This window comes from Pantherophis guttatus, chromosome 15, assembly GCF_059756535.1.
Source record: "Pantherophis guttatus breed Tessera chromosome 15, ASM5975653v1, whole genome shotgun sequence".
NCBI classification, from domain to species: domain Eukaryota; kingdom Metazoa; phylum Chordata; class Lepidosauria; order Squamata; family Colubridae; genus Pantherophis; species Pantherophis guttatus.
Window position 1 is genome coordinate 10,961,853 of NC_142077.1, and position 25,006 is coordinate 10,986,858.

The 25,006-nt window shown below is 49.7% G+C and overlaps 1 protein-coding gene across 7 annotated transcripts in view; it reads right to left on the reverse strand.

Annotated features, from left to right (window-relative positions):
• Positions 1-25,006, reverse strand: part of TMCO4 (transmembrane and coiled-coil domains 4) — an 80,133-nt gene that overhangs the window by 43,773 nt on the left and 11,354 nt on the right. For 4 of the 7 annotated variants that reach the window (XR_009620826.2, XM_087879123.1, XM_087879122.1 and 1 more), the window contains 8 exons: positions 23,371-23,468; positions 22,760-22,903; positions 22,253-22,372; positions 19,826-19,990; positions 18,100-18,236; positions 16,119-16,203; positions 11,676-11,793; positions 7,671-7,788 (listed from right to left, as the gene is read on the reverse strand). Coding sequence is in view for 6 of the 7 variants with exons in the window: in XM_087879123.1 (XP_087735249.1) it covers positions 7,671-7,788; positions 11,676-11,793; positions 16,119-16,203; positions 18,100-18,236; positions 19,826-19,990; positions 22,253-22,372; positions 22,760-22,903; positions 23,371-23,468 (985 nt within the window). In the remaining variant the exon portion in view is untranslated. Of the gene's footprint in view, positions 1-1,199; positions 4,062-7,670; positions 7,789-11,675; positions 11,794-16,118; positions 16,204-18,099; positions 18,237-19,825; positions 19,991-22,252; positions 22,373-22,759; positions 22,904-23,370; positions 23,469-25,006 lie in introns of those variants that run through there. The other 3 variants (XM_034419902.3, XM_034419903.3, XM_034419904.3) reach the window with 1 other exon arrangement.

The window sequence follows — 25,006 nt, forward strand, 5'->3', positions numbered from 1 at the left end:
TAGACTAGTTGTTGCCGTTATAGGCCATTTAAAATGAAATGGAAATTTCCTGGAAATTTAACTCCTGCTCACTACTGAACCCCAAGTAAAGTTAAGCCCAGTTTGTGTCCTTAACATGCCCCCTCCCCAAGTGTGTTTGCTCACATGGACATAGCTGGAAAACGATTAGGGCGAAGCGGGGTCTCCCTCAGTCTCCTTTTAGCCTGATTGCCTTTTGGTAAGTCTTTCGTACGAATTGAAAATGTCCAATTAAAGAAATTTGTCCCTCTTTATGCCCGCCTGCTGTCTGCTCCGTCTCTCTTGGTCTCCCTGGTTGCAGAAAATAGCCGGTGCCACCAATGCTGCACAGAGCAACTGAATTGCAAGAAAAATGCCCCATTTGTGTTATGATTATTGCTCCCGTTGCCACCACCAGGGCCCTCTCTGCTCTGAGCAGCACCCAAGGGACCTAATAAAATGTGTGTGTTTTTTTTTTTAAAAAAGGGAAGAGGATATGGGAAGTACAAATTAAAACTTAACCTGACAGCAAAGGCCAGCTGAGTCTCTCCTCCTCGGCAGAGGGATAGACAGCCTTTCCCGGGCCGCTTATTCTTAATTTTTTTCCTCTCTGCTTGGATGAGGACTCAAAACAGCTAAGCACTTAGAAATGAAATAATATGATGAGATAAAAATTGCAAATTAACATCGTCTCCACAAAGAACAGGGTGGCTGGTGAAGGCCAGGGCAACTGCCCTCTTGTGGTCAGTAACAGACATGGCAACTGGTGAAGAGATCCAAAAAGGAAAAAGGTAAAAGGTTCCCCTTGCATATATGTGCTAGTCGTTCCCGACTCTAGGGGGTGGTGCTCATCTCCGTTTCAAAGCCGAAGAGCCAGCGCTGTCTGAAGACGTCTCCGTGGTCAGGTGGCCGGCATGACTCAACGCCAAAGGCGCACGGAACGCTGTTACCTTCCCACCAAAGGTGGTCCCTGTTTTTCTACTTAAATTTTTTTTTTTACGTGCTTTCGAACTGCTAGGTTGGCAGAAGCTGGGACAAGTCACAAGAGCTCACCCCGTTACGCAGCACTAGGGATTCGAACCGCTGAACTGCCGACCTTTCGATCGACAAGCTCAGCGTCTTAGCCACTGAGCCACCGTGTCCCTGAAGAGATTCAAAGTGAGTCATTATTATGACTTACATGTCGTCGTCTTATAACAACAGACCTTTCAAATGTGTGATATATTAGCAGGCCGTTCAAATACAGATTAACAGAGTTAGAAAGGTCATTTTATAGGTCATCTAGTCCAACCCCCTGCCTAAGCAGGAGACCCTACACCATTTCTGACAGATGGCAGTCCAGTCTCTTCTTGAAAGCTCCCAGAGATGAAGCTCCCACAACTTCCAAAGGCAACTTCTGTTCCATGGGTTGATTGTTCTCACTGTCAGAAAATTTCCCTTTATTTCCAGGTTGAATCTCTCCTTGTTCAGTTTCCATCCATTGTTCCTTGTGTGGCTTTCGGGTGCTTTGGAGAATAGCTTGACCCCCTTCCTCCTCTCTGGGGCAGCCCCTCAAATATTGGAAGATGCTATCCTGTCTCCCCTGGTCCTTCTCTTCACTAGACCAGCCATGCCCAGTTCCTGCAACCGTTCATTGTATGTTTCAGCCTCCAGTCCCCTCATCATCCTGGTTGCTCTTCTCTGCACTTTTTCTAGAGTCTCAACATCTTTTTTATAGTGTGGTCACCAAAACTGGATGCAGGATTCTAGGTGTGGTCTTACTAAGGCTTTATAGGGTGGTATTAGTTCCTCTCTTGATCTTGATTGTATCCCTCTGTTAATGCAATTTAGGATTGCATTGGCTTTTTTGGCTGCCGCTGCACACTCTTCACTCATATTTAGCTGGTTGTCCACTAAGACTCCAGGATCCCTCTTACAGTTTACTGCTATTAAGCCTGGTTTCACCCAGTCTATATGTGTAATTTTGGTTTTTTCTTGTCTAAGAGTTTGTTTAGTGACTGTTCAAAGTTACAGCAGCACAAAAAAAAGTGACTTATGGCCATAGAGCCTTGGTAGTACAGTGGTCGAAAGCACCCTGTTATTAAGACCAGCTGCCTGCAATTACTGCAGGTTCGAATCTCGCCAGGCTCAAGGTTGACTCAGCCTTCCATCCTTTCTAAGGTAGGTTAAATGAGGACCCAGATTGTGGGGGCAATAAGCTGACTTTGTATAAAATATACAAAAGGATGAAGGCTATTGCTTAGCGCATTGTAAGCCGCCCTGAGTCTCCGGAGAAGGGCGGCATATAAATAAAAAAAATAAATAAAAAAAATTCACGCTTATAACCATTGCAGCATTCATCTGTGGCCACATGATCAAACATTTTTGACAACTGACTCACATTTATGACGCTTGCACTGTCCCTGGGGTGTAAGTGTGTGCGCCACCCGATCCCCTTTTACGAAGCAAGTCCACGGGGAAGCCAGATTCACTTAACAACCATGTGACTATCTTAAGAACTGCAGTGATTCACTTAACGTGGCCGTGGCAACGAAGGTCGTAAATTTGATTTGCTCTGCTCTGCTCCCCAGGGCTTGGGAGGGTGGCCAGCGCAGGATCCAAGGACTCCTAAATCCAGAGAGATCCTTCCTTCCTCGCTGTCTGGCTCAGGAGGGAGATCGAAACAGCTCTTCTTAACATGTTCTTAACTTGCTAACCTTTTTTTTTAAAAAAAAAGGGGGGGAAGAAAAAAAGCACGAGCTCTGGGGGATGGGGGGACAGTGGGGGTTAGCCCTTCCAAGGTTCACTTCCCCCGGACACGATTGGACCACAAAGCCGCCCCTGCTGCCAGTGGAGAATGGGAGCTGTAGTCAGGGACTCGCCGAGCTGAGGTTTCGGAGCGCCTGCTTCTGACGCAAGCCAGAGACGGGGCAGGCAATCAAGAAACAGAGCCTCCATATTCAGGGGAAGGATACCAGGCCTCGGAGAAAAAGAGTGCAGAGGGAGTTGCTGACTCGTGTCAGTTTTTTGGAGGTTTCCAGAGTTGTGGGACCAAGCACAAGACAAAAAAGACACAGTTCTTCTAAACGGCCCCAGTGTTGTGACCCGCCAGCGGCCAGCAGAGCTGGCAGCGGATTTGGACAGTGAGGAGGTTGGGGAGGAAGATGGGCCAGTCCTGGAGTCTGGGGAAGGCTCGGATGAGGGTTCTGCATCGGACGCAGAGAGGGGACCAGCGCCGTCTGACAGTTATCAGCTGCCTTCTGAGGCAGACATCAGTGAGGCAGACGAACAGCTGGAGCCTGTTCCCAGTGTGCGCATGCGCAGAGTTGCCAGACGAAGGGAACAGCTGAAGAACAAGGGGCGACTCAGGAGTAAAGCCGCAGGTGGACAGTGAATGGCCCCTCCCAGAGGGAATAAAAGAGGAGCGAAAGGGGAGGGGAGTTTGCAGGAGACAATTAGTTCGCTTAATTGGTTTGTGACTCCTTGACAAGTTTTGAAGATATCGGCCTGGCAGCTCTCCAAGCCAGATAAGGTCTGTGACTGTCAATTCTCCCTTGAAAGACTTTGCTGGATGTGAATGAGAGGAATTCACAGTCACTTAATAAAAATTATTAATAATAATATGTCGGGAGAAGGAGTCTGCTTCACGCTTTTGGGAAGCCTAGCTCAGAACATCCGTGCAAAATGCATCTCCTCGGGGTGTCGGGGCACCCCAAGGTCCGCAGAGAAGATTTTGGGAATATCAAGAGGAGGTGAGAATTTTAGGAGGCTGATCCCTTTTTAGATCCCCTTGCTGGAGCAACCGCACATTCTTGTCCAGGAGCGGAGACTGGCTCCCAGCACCAGGAGTCTTCATCGCCGTTGAGGCCTGCCCCATCCTCGGGTCCATCCATGTCGGGTTTGCCCAGCCTACTGGGCCCCTCAGAGGCTGCGCCATCCGGAGGCATCCCTTGCTTCTCCTCCTCGCTGGGGGGAGAAGGCCCTCCCAGGAGGCCCCCTTGTTCTTGCAGGCCCTGCCTCGTTTTGAGCCCCACGGCCTTCAGGATGGTGTCCATCTGCTTCATGTAGTCCAGGTGGCCATTCACCTGCAAGGGGAGCCAAAGCCGAGGTCAGACCCTCCTCAATACAAAGCAAACTGTTCTGACCCAGCTCCCCAAAACCCTCTGAAGTTAAATCAATCATTCCTTTATGAGGAGCGCCGGCAACACCGGCAAAACGTTTCTCTCTCACCATAGGCTAATAAGTATGGCCGGTAGAATAGTTGTCTGCCAGATCTATTCATCTCCGCCCCCTGCCTTTTATCCCCAGAGTTAGGGTGGGGGCTTCACTAGCAGCAGTGGCTCTTCCATCCCAAGGACCGGCCCATAGATTTCCACTGCTCTCCTCTCTTCTGCCTTCTGTGTATCCGTGCATCAGGCACTGGACCCAGCTGTTCCTCCTCTTCCTCATCAGCCACCTCCAGACCTGGGGGCTGTAGACTCTCCATCGGAGGGCTGATGGATGTCCCAGGCTCCACTTCTATCTCTATCTCTCTCTCTCTGCCAGCTCCATTCCCTCTTCCCCCTCGGAGCTCTCAGGTTGCCTTGATGCTGATCCTGACTCCCACGCCACCTCTTCCTCCTCTGATTTGGCTGCTGGAGGGGCGGCCGGCCAAGAGGCCACGACACAGACATTCTCCCTGTGGAAGGGACCCCAGCACAGCCAGACGTCTGGTGACCTCTTAATCCAGGGGGAGCAGCATCTCCCCAAAAGCTCAACTCGCAAAGTTATTAATCTCCACCGCCAGACTTGACGGGAAAAAAATCAGGTAGGGCAACCTAAATTTATTCTCTTTAATCAATCCTTCGGATACCGATCGATTGAATTAGGTTAACCTTCCTCCACAGATTTCAGGCTACACCGGATCCGAATTGGTCGATTCTTTTTTTTTTCTCAACAGTATTTAAAATTAACTGAACCACACACACAGCTCTGCCGAAAGGGTGGGTTGGCTCCGAATGTGGACGGGCAGTTTCTCTATTTAAAAAGTTCTTCTGTTTGCCTGCAGAATATAGGGATGCACTGCCCCTATTTATGGAGGCTCTGCTTTAGCTCCTGTATTTAAAACATCTTTGGTTGACCCGGAAGCCCCTTGGCATCTGGAGATGCTGATACTTATCCTGAAATGCCAGAAGGTTTTGGGCTTAGCCGGTTTCCTGATCCTTGGCTTTACCAGACAATCTGCCGCTACAGACCATTCTCCTGCTGTTTTCTTTTAATTTTTAGCAAGACTGGAGCGTTAATTAAAAAAAAAAAAACTGTCGAAAGCCCCCCCTGCACCTCCGATCTTCCGATGCCAGCCAATGGAGCTCGAAGGGTGGCAAGAAAAGCAGATGGCTTTGAAATCAATCAAGGTTTAGGAGCAGAAAAAGAATCCTCCAAATTAATATGGGGGGGGCATAAAGGCGTCATTTGGCCCTGGGCTCTGTTTGGGGAACAAGAGGCACCCCTAGAGGCCAACGAGTTGCAAAATGTGCAATGCAAGACTCCCCCCCACCCACCCCCCGTCGTTTCTCCTGCCAAGGCCCCTGTTTGGGCGCTCGGTCTTGCGATGCAGTCAATGTTTAGAAAGACGTTTCCAATTCTTGTGAGCTTCTCAAAGAGAGAAAGAGAACAATCTTAAAACAGCTTCTGGGAATCCCAAGAGAGAAAGAGACAGAATGAAAGAGAATGAGAGAGAGAGAAAGAAAGAGACAGAGAGAAAGAGACAGAATGAGAGAGAGAGAGAGAGAGAGAAAGAGGGAATCAGAGAGAGAATGAGAGAGAATGAGTGGGAGAGAGAGAAAGAGAGAATGAGAGAGAAGGAGTGAGAGAGAGGCAGGGGGAGAGAAAAAGAGAGTAGGGAGAGTGTCTGAAGGACCCCATCCTGTCACTGGGAGTCCAGGTGCTTCAGCAAGCGGCGCGCTGGATTCGTATTAGTGGTCCGCAGGATTTAAAATGATGAACTTGGTGGTCCCTGTTGTACAAGGCGCCACACCCATTTGCACCACTCCGGTGACCCTGAGAACAGAGATAAACCTCCAAGTGGCCTCAACTACTCTCTCTAAAAGGATGCAAATGACCAGCTGTCTGCAAGGGGTATCAATCCTTCCTTTCCCCCCATCCAGTCAGAGCTGAAGAAGCTTCTTGGACGAGAAGCGAAACGTCTTCAAAAGAAAAACCCAGAAAGTCCAATTGCCTCCAATTGTTGGTTACCACCTTTAAAGCGCTCCATGGCATAGGACCTGGGTATTTGCGGGACCGCCTTCTGCTGCCGATAGCCTCCCACCGACCAGTACGCTCCCACAGAGAGGGACTCCTCAGGGTGCCGTCGGCCAGGCAATGTCGGCTGGCGACCCCCAGGGGGAGGGCCTTCTCTGTGGCAGCTCCTGCCCTCTGGAACGATCTGCCCCCGGAGATACGAAGGATATCGGATCACTGGGTCTTTCGCCGTGCCCTGAAAACTTTTCTTTTCCATCAAGCAGGGCTGGCGTGAAACACCCCCCCCCCCTTCTTTAGTCTTTTTTAGTTTTTTAGCTTTTAAATTGTCAATGGGTTTTAATTTGAATTGTTTTAAATTTGGGCCAAAGTTATGTAATTCTTTCAATAATTTTAAATTTTGTATTGGTATGTGTTTTAGTTCCGGCTGTGCACCGCCCTGAGTCCACTAGGAGAAGGGCGGTATACAAATAGAATAGAATAGAATAGAATAGAATAGAATAGAATAGAATAGAATAGAATAGAATAGAATAGAATAAATACATACATACATACATACATACATACATACATACATACATACATACATACATACTCAAAAAGCCATTTGGACCCGTTTCCCACAGAAAAGAAAACACCGGAAGCCACAAAACCTGACTATTTCTTAAGCTAGCATATGTAATTGAATTAAACATTCCGTTTTCTTCTGGCCTGGCCTAAATCTTTTAAATCTTTTAAATTTAAATTTTAAACACAAATTTTAATCTGTTTAATTATGGGGTATTTTAAAATTCAGCCAAATTATTTAATCCGTTTTAATCTATTTTAAATTTTGTATTTCTGTGTTTTATCTTCTGGCTGTTCACCGCCCTGAGTCCTTTGGGAGAAGGGCGGTATGGAAATTTAATAAAATAAAATAAAATAAAATAAATTCTGAAACTTTTCTTTTCGTGGATTTATCCACAGTTGGCCTAACCAGGGTTTGAAAAGCTCAATAATTCACGTGCCGGCGGGTGTCGCAGATTGGCTGTTGTGACGCGTATTTTGAGTGACAGGGAGCCGCAGCAGAGGGGTGAAAGAGCCACATGCGGCTCCAGAGCCGCAGGTTGCTGACTCCTGGCATAGACTGTTAGCTTCTGGGAATCCTATTCTGGGTGAACTGACACAGGAGAAAAGAAATGTTACTTGCCCGTGAGAAATGTTCTCTCACTGCTGTAAAGATGTGAGGACTTCCAACTGCCAGAATTTTAAATCTCGTTGGGAAATTCTGGGAGTTGAAGTCCACGCATCTTAAAAGCCGCTAAGGCCGAGAAACACGGCATCGTGGCTGTATTCACAACCACCTAAAAAAATAAATAAATCCTTGCATCTCTTCAACCACCCCTCAAACCGCCGACTGCCCCTTTGTCGACCCCTGAACCTTGCCAGATCTCCGTCATCGCTTCCCGCCGACTTACAACGGAAGACAGATCCACGTTCACCATCCGGCGGTCATCGAGGCAGACAGGCTGAAGCCCCGCGACGCTCAGCTGAATGGACGCGGTGCGGTAGACATATCTCAACAGCCAGTCGCCCCTGGGGGGAGGAAGAATGAGAGAAGGAGGTGTTAAGTCTGGAGCAGTGGTGAAATCCAGTTTTTTTTTTACTACCGGTTCTGTGGGTGTGGCTTGGTGGGCGTGGCTTGATGGGCGCTGCAGGGGAAGGATACTGCAAACTCCCCATTCCCTCCCCACTCCCGGGGGAAGGATGCTGCAAAATCTCCATTCCCACCCCACTCCCGGGGGAAGGATATTGCAAAATCTCCATTCCCACCCCACTCCAGGGGAAGGATACTGCAAAATCTCCACTCTCACCCCACTCCCGGGGGAAGGATACTGCAAAATCTCCATTCCCACCCCACTCCCGGGGGAAGGATATTGCAAAATCTCCATTCCCACCCCACTCCCGGGGGAAAGATACTGCAAAATCCCCATTCCCTCTCCACTCCAGGGGAAGGATACTGCAAAATCTCCATTCCCACCCCACTCCCGGGAAAAGGATACTGCAAAATTTCCATTCCCACCCCACTCCAGGGGAAGGATGCTGCAAAATCTCCATTCCCACCCCACTCCCGGGGGAAGGATACTGCAAAATCCCCATTCCCTCTCCACTCCAGGGGAAGGATACTGCAAAATCCCCATTCCCTCTCCACTCCAGGAGAAGGATACTGCAAAATCCCCATTCCCTCCCCACTCCAGGGGGAAGGATACTGCAAAATCCCCATTCCCTCTCCACTCCAGGGGAAGGATATTGCAAAATCCCCACTCCCACCCCACTCCAGGGGAAGGATACTGCAAAATCCCCACTCCCTCTCCACTCCAGGGGGAAGGATACTGCAAAATCCCCACTCCAGGGGGAAGGATACTGCAAAATCCCCATTCCCTCCCCACTCCTGGGGGAAGGATACTGCAAAATCCCCACTCCCACCCCACTCCAGGGGAAGGATATTGCAAAATCCCCACTCCCACCCCACTCCAGGGGGAAGGATACTGCAAAATCCCCATTCCCTCCCCACTCCAGGGGGAAGGATACTGCAAAATCCCCATTCCCTCTCCACTCCAGGGGAAGGATATTGCAAAATCCCCACTCCCACCCCACTCCAGGGAAAGGATACTGCAAAATCCCCACTCCCTCTCCACTCCAGGGAAAGGATACTGCAAAATCTCCCTTCCCTCCCCAGTCCAGGGAAAGGATACTGCAAAATTCCCATTTCCTCCCCACTCCAGGGGAAGGATACTGCAAAATCCCCATTCCCTCCCCACTCCAGGGAAAGGATACTGCAAAATCTCCCTTCCCTCCCCACTCCAGGGGAAGGATACTGCAAAATCCCCATTCCCTCTCCACTCCAGGGGAAGGATATTGCAAAATCCCCACTCCCACCCCACTCCAGGGGAAGGATACTGCAAAATCCCCATTCCCTCCCCACTCCTGGGGGAAGGATACTGCAAAATCCCCATTCCCTCCCCACTCCTGGGGGAAGGATACTGCAAAACCCTTATTCCCACCCCACTCCAGGGGAAGGATATTGCAAAATCCCCACTCCCACCCCACTCCAGGGGAAGGATATTGCAAAATCCCCACTCCCACCCCACTCCAGGGGGAAGGATACTGCAAAATCCCCATTCCCTCCCCACTCCAGGGGGAAGGATACTGCAAAATCCCCATTCCCTCTCCACTCCAGGGGAAGGATATTGCAAAATCCCCACTCCCACCCCACTCCAGGGAAAGGATACTGCAAAATCCCCACTCCCTCTCCACTCCAGGGGAAGGATACTGCAAAATCCCCATTCCCTCCCCACTCCAGGGAAAGGATACTGCAAAATCTCCCTTCCCTCCCCACTCCAGGGGAAGGATACTGCAAAATCCCCATTCCCTCTCCACTCCAGGGGAAGGATATTGCAAAATCCCCACTCCCACCCCACTCCAGGGGAAGGATACTGCAAAATCCCCATTCCCTCCCCACTCCTGGGGGAAGGATACTGCAAAATCCCCATTCCCTCCCCACTCCTGGGGGAAGGATACTGCAAAACCCTTATTCCCACCCCACTCCAGGGAAAGGATGCTGCAAAATCCCCATTCCCTCTCCACTCCAGGGGAAGGATGCTGCAAAATCCCCATTCCCTCTCCACTCCAGGGGTAGGATACTGCAAAATCCCTCCCCACTCCTGGGGGAAGGTTATTGCAAAATCTCCATTCCCACCCCACTCTGGGGCCAGCCAGAGGTGGTATTTGCCGGTTCTCCGAACTATTCAAAATTTCTGTTTCTTCCGGTTCTCCAGAACCTGTCAGAACCTGCTGGATTTCACCCCTGGTCTGGAGAACATGTGTGGGACATGGGACTGAAGTCTTTAACATTGGAAAGGCTGCCAGGCAGAAGTCAGAGCCCAGGATGGGTCAAAGATGCGATCCGCAGAAATGGCAACAGAGCAGAGAGGCCACCGTTCTCTCTCAATTCACCCAAGGTTGGCCACAAAGGAGATTTTAAATCCCAGAGCCTTCCCGATTCTACCTCGCCGGTTGTCTGCACATAGGTTAATATGGTCATTGTGCGGTCAGTTGCTATACTTTGGGACACGGGTCCCCAACCTAAGCAGCTGGCTGGCGCAGACACGCACGCAGCTCAACAAGGCTGAGTCAACCTTGAGCCTGGTGAGATTCGAACCTGCAGTAATTGCAGGCAGCTGGTCTTAATAACTTGTGCGAACAGTGGGCTGGCTCGCCTGCCAGCACACACAACTCAGCTTGCACAAGCCACATGGCCCAGTTTCCCTCTCCCTCTCCCCCCGAGCCACCAAGCTGATTAACAAATTAACAGAGTTGGAAGGGACCTTGGAGGTCATCTAGTCCAACCCTCCGCCAAAGCAGGAGACCCTACACCATTTCTGATAGGTGGCAGTCCAGTCTCTTCTTGAAAGCCTCCAGTGATGAAGCTCCCACAACTTCCGAAGGCAACTTCTGTTCCATGGGTTGATTGCTCTCACTGTCAGGAAATTCCTCCTTATTTCCAGGTTGAAATTCTCCTTGTTCAGTTTCCATCCATTGTTCCTTGTGTGGCTTTCGGGTGCTTTGGAGAACAGCTTGACCCCCTTCCTCCTCTCTGGGGCAGCCCCTCAAATATTGGAAGATGCTATCCTGTCTCCCCTGGTCCTTCTCTTCACTAGACCAGCCATGCCCAGTTCCTGCAACCGTTCATCGTATGTTTTAGCCTCCGGTCCCCTAATCCTCTTGGTTGCTCTTCTCTGCCCTTTTTCTAGAGTCTCAACATCTTTTGTAAGACTGCTATCCTGTCTCCCCTGGTCCTTCTCTTCACTAGAATAGCCATGCCCAGCTGTAAAGATTATGGATCACTTCTTTGGGATATAGATTAGCAGGGGGATGGGGTGGGGGGAACCAAATGTAATCTTCCCAAGATTAAATCCTAGCAAAGGGATATCTTTTTCAAAACCTCAGTTTAAGGCCTGTGGCTACCTCCTGGGAGAGAGTCACAGGAGGAGGGTCAAAATTAAGGAGCCTGAGTGGCGTAGGAGGCTAATGCCTCCTAAGGCAGCATTTAACATCCAGCTGCCTGCAATTACTGCGACTTCAAATCTCCCCAGGCTCGAGGTCGACTCAGCCTTCCATCCTTTCTAAGGTGGGTAAATTGAGGACCCAGTTTGTGGGGGCAATAAGCTGACTTTGTATAAAAAATATACAAAAGTATGAAGGCTATTGCTTAACGCATTGTAAGCCGCCCTGAGTCTCCGGAGAAGGGCGGCATATAAATCAAATTAAAAATAAAAATAATAAAAAAAAAAATTTGAAAAGCAATTTTCCAAGGAAATTAGGAAGTTTCCTCTGAGAGGAAAGAAAACAAAAATTTTTTTAAAAAAAAGAGGGGGGGAGTGCATTTGTGTGTATGCACCACTCTAGGGGACCAACAATACCTGCAGAAGCCATTGATGATCCTGCCTGAAATGACTTTGGTGATCAGTTTCCAGGATTTGGGATCGCCTTCTACGGGGGCCCCCAGCAGCACCACGTCTTCAATGATCCCTGCGCAGTCTGAAAAGAGACCCACCCGAGATCAGCCCCGTGGCATCTCCAAAGGAACCCGCCGAGCTTCAGATCCCCTGCAGGGATCCAGCCAAGAGTGGGATTCAGCCGGTTCAATTTTAATCTGGTTCACCGAACCGGTTGTTCCAAGGACTGGCTGACCCCACCCAGGAAATGGGCCCATTTCCAGCCTCCGGTGCCTGGGGAGGCCGTTTTCGCCCTCCTGGAGGCTCCAGGAAAGCCTCCAGAGCCTGGGGAGGGCAAAAATGTCCCCCCCTGCTGCAGGAGGCCAAGTAGGCCATGCCCCCATGGCCACGCCCACCCAGCAACTGGGCAATGGACCGGTTGCTGAAATTTTTCAATCCCACCCCTGGATCCAGTCGTGTCCTTTCGGAGGAAAGCCTGAGATCGAAACCACTAGACAGCTGGGACAGCCCTTTCTCCCTCTTTCTATTGTCCTTGCTTGGGAAGACAATCCAGGTGGATTCCTTGAGCCGAGATGGGATCAGCCGTGTTAAATGGAATCGGCTGCTTTCTTTTCACGTCCTCGATTTACGGCCACAATGGAGCCCCAACATTTCTGTTCTTAATCCCCAGACACCGGTGGGGTGAATTTCGCCCCGTTTTACGACTGTTCCTGCCGCAGATGTTAAGTGAATCACTGCGGCGGTTCAAAGTTAATGCCCCAGTCGTTAAATGAATCTGACTTCCCCGTCGACTTTGCGCATCAGAAGGTCGCAGAACATCGGGACACATCAACGGTCATAAATCGGAACCGGTGGCCAAAGTGACGGTCGTAAGTGTGAAAAACGGTCCTAAGTCATTTTTTTTCAATGCCGTTGTCACTTCGGTCACTAAATGGACTGTTGTAAGTTGAGGAGGACCTATACCACAGCTACCCGGCAGTACGAAACTAAAAAGAAAGTCCCAAAGAATCAAATAAAATAAGCTTGCCAGATGCCATTAAGACAGAACGCTAATCCCAGCTGTGCGGAAACTTAAAACAACTGACTTTTCCGCTGTTTTTCCACATTTATTTCCAGTGGCTGTTTTGTTACTATTTTTCATTTGCTCTTGTGCTCAGCTTCCTTCCCGCAGGAGGAAGCTTCTGTCTTTGACGGGCCATTGAAACAGAACCCAAGAGGTTCAACTCCGAATTTGTAGGCCACGCGTCGCAATGATCCTGGAATCACTTACACATCATCGTCATCATCTCCTTTTAACGACCCCATCTTCCCTTGCGGAGGTGGAGTCTGGGCAACTGAATGGAGCGAGCAGTGTGTGTTTTACCGGCCGGATGCTCTTCCTGTTGCCAATACGGAGTTTTGTGCGGCAGATATATTCTCACTGTGGCCAGAGAGAGAAATATCTGCCTCTACCTAGGATCGGAACTCACAGCCCTCCTGATCGTGAGGCGAGAGCTCCCACCTCTAGGCCACTGCACCGCTTTATCCTGGAATCACTAGACGCTGCGAATTAATTAATTAATTAGATCCGTGCGGATCTGGATGGGGAGAAACAAGTTCAGACTCAACCTCTCCAAGACCGAGTGACTGTGGCTTCCGGCGTCCCGGTATAGTCAGCTGGTACCATCACTGACAATTGGGGATGAGATCTTGCTCCCCACAGAGAGGGCCCGCAACTTGGGTGTCCTCCTGGATTCACGGCTAACTTTAGATCATTTGACGGCCGTGGCCAGGGGTGCCTTTTATCAGGTTCGCCTGATCTGCCAGTTGCGTCCCTTTCTGGATCGGGACGCCTTGCGCACGGTCACTCATGCCCTAGTCACCTCCCGTATGGACTACTGTAATGCTCTCTATATGGGGCTCCCCTTGAAAAGCACCCGGAGGCTCCAACTGGTCCAGAATGTAGCCGCGCGGGTGATTATGGGCGCAGCTCGTTGCGCCCATGTAACACCTCTCCTACGCGAGTTGCACTGGCTCCCGGTGGTCTTCCGGGTGCGATTCAAGGTGTTAGTTATCACCTTTAAAGCGCTCCATGGCTTAGGACCTGGGTACCTACGAGACCGTCTTTTGCCACCAATAGCCTCCCACCGACCAGTTCGTTCTCACAGGGAGGGACTACTCAGGGTACCGTCAGTCAAATTATGCCGACTGGCGACTCCCAGGGGGAGGGCCTTCTCTGTGAGGGCTCCAACCCTTTGGAATGAACTGCCCCCGGAGATACGGAATATCCCTGATCTCCGTGCTTTCCGCCGTGCCCTCAAAACCCTGATGTTCCAACAGGCAGGGCTAAACATACAAACATGTGAATGTTTTTAAAATGTTATCTAATTTTAGGTTCTATTTAATTGGGCCAAACTATGTTATAATAATAATTTTAATTAGCAATTTTATGATGCTTGTGTATCTATATTTTTCTTGACTGTACACCGCCTTGAGTCCTACGGGACAAAGGCGGTATAGAAATATAATAAATAAATAAATAAATAAATAAATTACTCTGGAACCATGACGGTAAGTGTCGGGATAGGAAAGATATCTACGGGACCGCCTGCTACCACCAATAGCCTCCCACCGACCAGTACGCTCCCATAGAGAGGGGCTCCTCCGGGTGCCGTCGGCCAAACAATGTCGACTGGCGGCCCCCAGGGGGAGAGCCTTCTCTGTGGGGGCACCTACTATCTGGAACGAGCTCCCCCCCGAGATACGGAGGATTCCGGACCTGTGTACCTTCCGTCGCACGCTGAAGACGTTCCTATTCCAGCAAGCCGGCCTGACCTAAACTTCTCCTCTTTTAAATGGGAATTTTAAATTTGGTTTTAAATTATTGGGGTTTTAAATATGGTTCAGCCAAATTTATCTAACTTGTTTTATTTCTATTTTAAATTTTGTATTTATATGTTTTATCTCATGGCTGTTCACCGCCCTGAGTCCTTCGGGAGTAGGGCGGTATACAAATTTAATAAAATGAAATGAAATGAAAATGATATCCCTCCCCTCCCTTCTTCTCTGATAGAGAGAAGAGAACTGGCTACCAAGGCAACAATCCAGGGTTAGAAAGCCAAATATTGTCTCTCTCTCTCTCTCTGAAATCTGCTGGGGGAAAACTGCCTCCTGCAGATTTGACCTACAAAGTTCCCTCCCTCAGTAGGAGAAAAATGAGGACGGCCATCGCAACGGTGACATATTTTTAGTTAGGCAAGGAAGATGGAAATTGTTGTGTTTGCAAGAAGCCAGAAGGCTGAACCACCTCTGACATCCCCACGGCATCGCTAAAGCAATTCTAAGGACTTCATTCCTTCCCTTTTTTTGCCAGCCATGGAGAAGGGTGTGGGGGGGTGTGGGGAGAAGGAGGCATCGTTAATACCCGGATCTCAGTTTATAAGGATGACAGACGGTGGATCAAGAATGGGGGATATTTTAAGGAAAAGAGAACAGGCTGGATGTCATGCCCGGCGTCGGAGCCTGAATCTGGAGGAGGGAAGACGAGTTGGAACTGGAGCTGACAGAGATTGAGGAGGCAGCTTTGTTGGCTTCGGAGGAAAATGGGGAACTTTCAGGATTAGGACAGATTATAGACAGGGAGGAAGACAGCAAGATGAACATGAGAGACAGAACTCAGGCGAGGAGCAAGGACCACCCCCTCCTGATCCGAGAGCAGGGAGAGTGGAGAGAAGGCGAGAACAGCACAAACTGAGCAAGCTACTCGGGAGAAGTGTGCCCCGCTCATCTTCACAAGGCACACCTGGGGAATGAGACTTAAGAAGATGCTGTGGGGAGGGGCATTTGTCGGGAACAAACACTCCTGAAATGTTGAGTGCTGACGTTTGAATTTCCCAAGAGTCCTTGCATTCTTTCTGTCTTTCTGGACTAATTACCTGGCTCTTTTGCTTCCTGAACTCCTTGATTTGCACTGCTGGATTTATTACTGTGCAGCGGTGGTGTACACAGCGTTGGGCTGCTGCTTGAGGTGCGTGGGAGGGTTTGTCATCACTTTGCTCTGGGACCGGCCAGAAACGTAGGAGCATTTTTTTTTTTTTTTAATTTTGATTTATATGCCCCCCTTCTCCGGAGACTCAGGGTGGCTTACAGTGCGTTAAGCAATAGCCTTCATACTTTTGTATATGTATTTGGGGAAATTTGGAGCAATAAAGGGGCAGTTTGAACTGCCAGCTGTTTGTGTTATCTCTGTGCCGTGCCCCAGGTCGTCACACAGGAGAGGAAATTCGTAGGATGATCAAAAGGGTTCCTGGGGAGATCTGGGAACTTCAGCAAGCTGAAATCGATTTGGTCGTCCACACCGAGAGGCTGCAGGGGGTCAGTTTCAGAGCAGGAACCCCAAAACAGAAGAGGGGAGGGGAGCTGTCCTACCTTTCTCCTTGGCCATCTCCTGCAGGCAGAAGTAGATCACTCTAGCACCAAGACTGAACCCAACCAGGGTCACCGGCCGCTTGCCCTACGAGAGGAGGGGGACAGAAGAAAAATGAGAAGAAATCTCTTGTTTTGTTTTGTTTTGTTTTTAAAAACAGGTATCCGACACAAATAAGCAAGCAAACAGCTATCACAGGGGTCTCAAACTCAAGGCCCACGGGCCAAATCCAGCCTGGATCCAGCAGCCCCTGGAAACAGCAAAGGACCGGGCCCCGGTTCCTTTGCCAGTGAAAATGGAGCTTGGGAGAGCCATGCAGCACCCCGGGCTCCGTTTTCTCTGGCAGAGGGCTGCAGGAGGCTGTCAGGCCCAAAAATGGGGCCCGGGTGTGCGTGCGGGGGTCCCCCTCGGCAGGGGAGGTATTCAGCAGGTTCTAACAGGCTCTGGAGAACCGGTAGTGGAAATTTTGAGTAGTTTGGAGAACCGGCAAATACCATCTCTGGCTGGCCCCGCCCCCATCTATTTTCTGCCTCCTGAGTCCCAGCTGATCGGGAGGAAATAGGGATTTTGCAGTATCCTTCCCCCAGGAGTGGGGTCGGAATGGGGATTTTGCAATATCCTTTCCCCTGAAGTGGGGTGGGAATTGAGATTTTGCAGTATCCTTCCCCTGCCGCACCCACCAAGCCACGCCACGCCCACCAAACCACACCCACCAAACCAGTAGTTAAAAAAAATTGAATTCCACCACTGCCAGGCTCTTTTCGCTGGCAGAGGGCTAGCAAAACAAACTAAAAACGAAACGAAAGGAGAAATGTTTCCCCTTTTGCATTTGAGCATCCAAGGAGGGACAGGAAAGGAGAAAGGGAGAGAGGAAAGACAAAGAAAAGAAAAAGAAGGGAAGAGGGGAAGAGGGCAAGGCAGAGAAAAGAAGGAAAGAAGGGAAGGAAGCAGAATGGAGAATGAAGAGGGAAGGAAAAAGCAGAGAAGAGAAGGGAAGAGAAGAGAAGAGAAGAGAAGAGAAGAGAAGAGAAGAGAAAAGAAGAGAAAAGAAGAGAAAAGAAGAGAAGAGAAAAGAAGAGAAAAGAAGAGAAGGAAGGGAAGGAACGAAGTTTATGAGAGGGAGGGAGGGGTCTGAGGGAAGTGCCCCCAACACGAGTGATGTCAAGCTGGCCACCCTGGCCATCCACCCCCCCAATCCGCCCCCCCGAAATTCAACCACAACCGATACGGCCCTCAATGATATCGAGTTTGACACCCCTGAACTATCATGTCTCTAGTCCTCATTTTGGGAGATTGCAAGCCGAGGTTCCCTAGGATACGGATGGTGAGAACACGAGACGGCCTCCCCAAGAGTTACCCTGCGGTTAAGTTGGCTGCTGGATAAAAGCAAGAACTGGAGGCTGAGAAGTGGCTTATTTGCTTTCGGGCTTTCATCCGAAATGAGGCAGCCCTTTTCTTAATTGTGTTTTATTTTTTTTCCACCCATGGTAACAGTGAGCGTGGGGGGGGGGTAGGGGGGAATGATACGGCAGGTGGGGGAGTCTCAGTCTCAACACCTCCTGACTGGGAATTCTCTGGCTTTGGAAACTTTTCTGCCCCAAGCGTGGATTTCTACAAACAGGAAGGCAGGCTCTGTGTTACGGCTGCCTTTCCTGAAATAACGATAAAAGAGATTAATGCGGATGATACGCCTTTTAAAGAAACCTTGTCAAGCAGACCTCGGCCACGTTTAAGTTGGGTGGACTTCAACTCCCAGAATTCCCCAGCTTATAAGGTTTACACCAAGGTTGGAGTGGGGGTGGGGCAGCGGTAGGTTTCACATTTCGTTGCTATTGGTTCTCCCCGCGCACGCTCGCTTCCCACACACATCTTCCATGCATGCACTTTGCTTGCTCGCGTGCCGTCCGATCTCTTGCTACCGTCCGAACCGGCTGAATACCACCTCTGGGGAGGTGGGGGGCAGACTTTCTTCGGCCTACCTACCTGCTGCCGGCTGAGAAGTATCTGCGCCAAGTGTTTTCCGACCTCCGTGGAGCGATGGAGACACACGCCCCAGGGGTTGTCGATCACACCAGCTACCGCCAGCAGAGAAGCAGGCCAGGTGAGGGCTGTCACGATCCCTGGGAGGAGGCAGAGCAAACAAGATGGGTGAAAAAAAAAATCAGAAAAACGCCTGGGGTATCCGACGTAGCCTTGTGGAGCTGCGGGATTTCAGCTGCCGTCGTCCCCAAGGGCTTAAATTCACTTGGAGAGGTGGGGGAAGAGCCAGTGTGCCTTTTAGCAACGGAAACATAAAAGGTAGAACCAGGTTCATCCTCGGACAGGAGATGGAAGAGATGGTCCTTCTATGTCTCTAGTGTCAGCACTTCAAGCTGCATTCACTCCAGTGCTGACATAAGGAGGAGAAGATGGGGCATCTGGCAAGAGGACGTTTGACTTTTCACCTACTTATTTTCCCTGGAGATGCTATCCCCTAGGAGATGGGATGGGAGGGGGGAAATTCCTTTGAGCTGAAGCAGTAGATTACGGGCAGAGTGACTTGGAAGATGGCCAATGAGACGCAGAGGAGTGGGGAAAGGAAAGGAAGGGTTTCGGCCAGGAAGTCAGTGTTGACTGCAACGGAGTTGGAGATCGATTGTTGTGCTTAATAAATGAAAGATTTTTATCAAAGACTATTTGTAGAAAATGCAATTTGTTTGAGACGACATCGAAACCTGACATCTAGTTTAATGAAAAGAAGGACTAGGGGAGACATGATAGCAGTGTTCCAGTATCTCAGGGGCTGCCACAAAGAAGAGGGAGTCAAACTATTCTCCAAAGCACCTGAGGGCAGAACAAGAAGCAACGAATGGAAACTAATCAAGGAGAGAAGCATCTTAGAATTAAGGAGAAATTTCCTGACAGTTAGAACAATTAATCAGTGGAACAACTTGCCTCCAGAAGTTGTGAATGCTCCAACACTGGAAGTTTTTAAGAAGATGTTGGATAACCATTTCTCTGAAGTGGTGTAGGGTTTCCTGCGTGAGCAGGGGGTTGGACTAGAAGACCTCCAAGGTCCCATCCGACTGTGTTATTGTCAGACCTGGAAGCCATCCTTTTCGTTGGCTCTTCAGGCCTGCCACATTTACTACTGTGGGAAACTGGGAGAGGGGATTGTATGGAGCTGGGGAAATATGTAGCCAAAATAACATTCCTTTCTCAGAGAGTCAAGGACATCTTGCCCTGCACCTGGAAGGCTGGAACTGGGAGGCATCTCCAGTTGGGACAGTGCTTTGATTGGACCATGTGATGGACATGTGGGTGTAGGGGAAGGGACCTGAACTTTCCTTTGGGTGGGGAAACCCTGGAATCTTTCAGATTCAGGTTTCTCCAGATGTGCCAATATGACATCTCTAATAAAATGGAACTTTGAGGAAACTCAAGCCTCGGAATTTTCATTTGTTGGGGGTGTTCCTGGGAACCCTGACAGTTATTCTATTCTGTTTTTTTGGAGTTGCCAAGAAAACTACCTGGATAAGGTTGGTGAAGTCGTAGAACATAGAATAACAGAGTCGGAAAAGGACTTTGGAGGTCTTCTAGTCCAACCCCCTGCTCGGGCAGGAGAACCTATACCATTTCAGCCAAGTCCCCCCAAGCTGAGCTCGGCTAGAAAGAACCACGTTGTTTCTCCATCCCGAAACAAGGGCCCCTCAGCCCCTCACTCACTCACCCGCCAAGACGGTGTACTTCAGGGCTTCCTGGGCGGCCATGTTGACCAACCCATTCCACAAGGCATCCAGGGTGCTGCCCAGCTCCAGCAGGTACTTAGACTCCCAGGCTAAGCAGTATTGCTCCTTGGACTGTAAGAGGCTGCTCCAGGGAGCCGTGAAACTGCCTGCCGAGGGACAAAGGACGGAGACAAAGGCGTGAGGACAGCGTGCGAAGAGGCCTCTCACAGGGGTGGGTTCTAAAATTTTTTACTACCGGTTCTGTGGGCGTGGCTTATTTTGTCATATCGTCACCGCTACTGGCTCGGCGGAACCAGGCTGAACCGGGAGGAACCCACCACTGGGCTCTCACCACCGAGCCTCAGGTGTGCCTCCTGGTCCTCTTAAGGGCAGTGCGGTGCCTTGAGTGGGCCATCCTGAGCCCACAAAATGAGTCAAAAGGAGCATTCTTAACATAAGCAGAAAGACGTGTGTGTGAGAGAGATGGGGGAGAGGGGGAGAGGGGGGGGGGAGAGAGAGAGGGAACAAATTCTTGCCACAGGACGTCAGCTGTCCTGTTATACTTTGGCTATTTTTCTTCCCAAAAGTATAACTTTATTAAATACACTAACTTGGCACAGAAGAAGCAAAACCAGCTCTGGAGTTTACCCGCGCGAAACTCCACCTAGTTAAACTTGATTTTCCCCTTTGGCCATCCCTCTGAGTTCATTGCATTATCCAATTACATACGCTCCTTGTTATGAGAACGGACTGCATCGTTCGAACACCTGCGCGGTGTGGCCTTGGAGGTTGGCAGCAGGGTCTCAAACGGGGTCTGGGCAGTCCATTCCTCCTCCCAGCCAAACATTCCAGCCACCACCACCCCCCGATTGTTGTCAAGCTGGGAGTGAAGAAGCAACTACGTGAACGAGCGAATCATCCTTGACGCAGGAGTTATAATCCAGGGGAAGGATCCAGTTCCTCGATTTACGACCAGAACCGAACCCAAAATTTCTGTGGCCAAGCGAGACATTTGTTCAGTGAGTTTTCCCCCCTTTTACGACCTTCCTTGCCGCTGTTGTTAAGTGAATCTGCAGTTGTTAAATTGGTTCCCCGTGGACTTTGCTCATCAGAAGGTCGCAAAAGGGGATCACCCTGCAGCCGTCATAAATATGAACCGTCATAAATATGCCGAGGGTCTGAACGTTGATCCCGTGACCACGGGGGATGCTGCAACGGTCGTAAGTGTGAGAAACGGTCCCAAGTCCCTTTTTTTCGTTGTAAATTCGGTCACTAAATGAACGGTTGCAAGTCGAGGACTTACCTGTATCTCTGGAACAGCCAAGTGTTCACTAAAGGGTTTAAATCTCTCGACTTCCCATCGGAGAGAAAGACAATTTTTCAGGAGACGCTGCGGTTAACCCCGGGGCCGAGGGAATGATAGCTATCCTCCTTTCCTGTTGTTTTGACCCAGCTCCCCAAACACGACAAACCCTCTGAAGTGAACTCAAAAGATTCCTTTATTAGGAGCGCCGGCAGCCTCGGCAAAAAGTTTCTCTCTCACCTCAGGCTAACAAGTCTGTCTGGCCGGAAGATGAATAGTTGTCTGCCAGATCTATTCATCTCCGGCCCCTGCCTTTTATCCCCCGAGCTAAGGTGGGGCTTTGTTAGCAGTATTGGCTCTTCCGTCCCGAGGACCGGCCCATAGATTTCCACTGTTCTCCTCTCCTCTGCCTTCTTCACATCGGCACGTCAGGCACTGGACCCAGCTGTTCCTCCTCTTCCCCATCAGCCGCCTCCAGACCTGGGGGCTATTGACTCTCCATCTGAGGGCTGACGGACAGCCCAGGCTCCGCCTCTTTCTCTCTCTCTCTCTCTCTGACAGATTCATTCCCTCTTCCCCCTCAGAGCCCTCAGGTTGCCTAGATGCCAACCCTGACTCCCACTCCTCCTCTGATTCGGCTGCTGGAGGGTTGGCATCTGACAGGCCACGACACCTGTCTTTAAAATAATTCTCTCCGCTGCCAGACACCGAGGGCATTCACACCCTTGCATCTCACCCAAGAGAAAATTTCCTATACCTCGGGAGGCATTGACCTCACATGAGGAAAACAAAACGGTGCGAAAGTTAAACAGGAATGCTTGTAAAACAAAACAAAGGCGAATTGTTTTATAGACAGGTGTGTTAGAGAGCAGCGGCTGAGGTCAAGTGAGGAAAATGAATCCGCAGCAAAAGAGGGGGGGGGGAAATCAAATTTGCTATCAAGGCAAGGCCTCCTTGGTGAGCGAGGAGCTCAGAATACTTAGAAATATTTAGAAACGGAAAACTTTTCTGAAGGAAAAACTGCCCCATATTTACCAATGGGGGAACAGGACGAGATAATTAAAAAAAAAAATTGGGCATGTTTTGGTACCCACCGTATTTTGGGCTGCGGATGGGAAGCCCTTACCGTATTTCCCCGGAGAAAGCCAGCCGGTGATGGCAATGGTGATATGGAGCTGCTTCACTTCAGTTAAAGGAAGGAATTCAAATTCTTCGATGGCCCCCACCCGCTTTTTCATCTTGTACCCTAACGGAGCAAGAGGGCGCACAAATATAAAGTTAATAATTTTATTTTATCTGCCTGTTATCTTATAGCAATAGCCCTTAGACTTATATACCGCTTCACAGTGCTTCACAGCCCTCTCTAAGTGGTTTACAGAGTCAACCTATCGCCCCCAACAATCTGGGTCCTCATTTTACCGACCTCGGAAGGATGGAAGGCTGAGTCAACCTTGAGCCTGGTGAGATTCGAACTACCAAATTGCAGTCAGCCGGCAGTCAGCAGAAGTAGCCTGCAATACTGCACTCTAACCACTGCGCCACTGTGGCTCTTATCCCGAAAATCAAAGGAGCCAGAGAGACTTCTGCACCGTAACACTGGAGGTTTTTTTCCTCCTCATCCCGTGAGCCTTACCCACGAGTCCTGCTCCAGCGGCTCCGAAGAGAGAACCGATAATGGCCACTCCGGCTGCCGACCCCAAGGCCGTGGCCCCAGCGGTCCCAATGATGGCCGCTGCTCCAGTAGCCACCAAGGGAGCTGCCAATCCTCCGGTCAGGCCTAAACAGAAAACAACAGGATTTTCAGTTCCCCAAATGGGCAAAACAAACCAGATTTGGACCGTTTCTCACACATACGACCGTTGCAGCATCCCCCTGGTCACATGGTCCAAATTCAGACTCTCGACAACTGGCATGTACTTATGATGGTTGCAGAGTCCTGGGGTTATGTGATCCCCTTTTGCAACCTCCCGACAAGCAAGGTCAATGAGGAAGCCAAATTCACTTAACAACCATGTTACTAATTTAAGAACCACAGTGATTCGCTTAACAACCGGGGCAGGAAAGGTCGTAAAATGGGGCCAGACTCCCCTTAATAACTGTCTCGCTTAGCGACAGAAATTTGGGGCTCCATTATGGTCATTAAGTCGAGGGCTACCAGTCCAAATCTCCTCATCCTGATTGCTGGGGAACAGATGGGGCCAGAATCTGCCGTTTGGGGAAGGAGAGTCCGAAGAATTCGCTTACCGATGACCGTCCCTCCGCCTACGGTCGCTAGGCCAATCAGCAGGTACCGCTTCAGCCTCTTCCTCCTCTCCTTCTTCTTCCGCTTGCCTTCGTCCGTTCTTGGGGGTGAGAGGAAGAAAGAAAGAAAGAAAAATGACTTTCTTTCCTATCAGCAAACAGACCATAACTAACTGTTGTGGCCCGTCAGCGGCCTGTGCGGATTGTAGCTGATTCTGACAGCGAGGAGGCTGGTGTGATGCAGCGCCAGCAGCCTGTGCAGCTGGCACTCGAGTCAGACAATGAGGAGGCTGGAGAAGATGTGGTGCCAGAGGTGGGGATTCAGCCAGGGCCTTCAGAACCTCCAGAAGCTCCTTTAAGTGAAGAGGACGAAGAGGAGGAGCCTCTTCTTGATGCATGGGTGCGCAGAGCAGCCAAAAGGCAGGAGTGGCTCCTCAGGAGGAGATGTCCTCGAGAGTAAAGATTGGGGCTAATTGGCCACTCCCTTAGCCTATTTAAGGAGGAACGCCGACTGAAGCAATTTGTAGGGAACAACTTTAGTTCATTCTCCTTCGCGTCTGGATTCTCTGCAAATTGCTTCTGGGCTTTCTGCCAACCTTAGTAAGATTGTGGATTACTTTATCTTTGGTTTCTTGTAGGCTGTTAAGAAAGTTTATTAACAGCCTCCTCTCTGCACTCCCTCCTAGCACTGATGACATTACCTAGTATGGTAATGAAACATCTGCCAGAAAACAAGCAAGCTCAGAGAGCACCGAGGACCCCATAGTCCTCCTCCTCCTCCTCCTCCTCTCTGCATACTCCACTCCCTTCTAACACTGATGAAGTTACCTAGTTTGGTAATGAAACGCCTGCAAGAAATCAAGCAAGCTCAAGAGAGCACCGAGGACGCCCACAAAATTAACTGCCTCCCTCTACCTCACATGGCACCAAAGAGGTTACACTTTTGTTCACAAAAGTGAAAATGGACACATCAGAAATGAAATCCGACACACAAAGCAACTTACCTCTCAGATAGCTCCTATTTCCTAAGTAGCTTGTAGGACAAAAACAGCAAATATAAAAATACAGCAAGCAGGCAGTTCAGGAGAGCTGCGTTTCATAACAGTGTGTTAAAGTGGATTGCTTTAGTTCACACCTAGCGTTATTTTTTTTAAAAAAAGAAGTCCTACAAATTTCAATAAGACAAAAGCTGGACGGGCTCAAAGGACTACAAAAGCCAGAGACAATTCCCCACTTTTTTTTTTTATCCTTTCTTCCTCTCTTCTAGGGACTAGGGGAGGCAGGATAGCAGCGTTCCGATATCTCAGGGGCTGCCCCAAAGAAGAGGGGGTCAAGCTATTCTCCAAAGCACCTGAAGGCAGAACAAGAAGCAATGGATGCAAACTAATCAAGGAGAGAAGCAACCTAGATCTAAGGAGAAATTTCCTGACAGTGGGGACAATTAATCCGTGGAACAACTTGCCTCCAGAAGTTGTAAATGCTCCAACACTGGAAGTTTTTAAGATGATGTTGGATAACCATTTGTCTGAAGTGGTGTAGGGTTTCCTGCCTAAGCAGGGGGTTGGACTAGAAGACCTCCAAGGTCCCTTCCAACTCTATTCTATTCTATTCTATTCTATTCTATTCTATTCTATTCTAT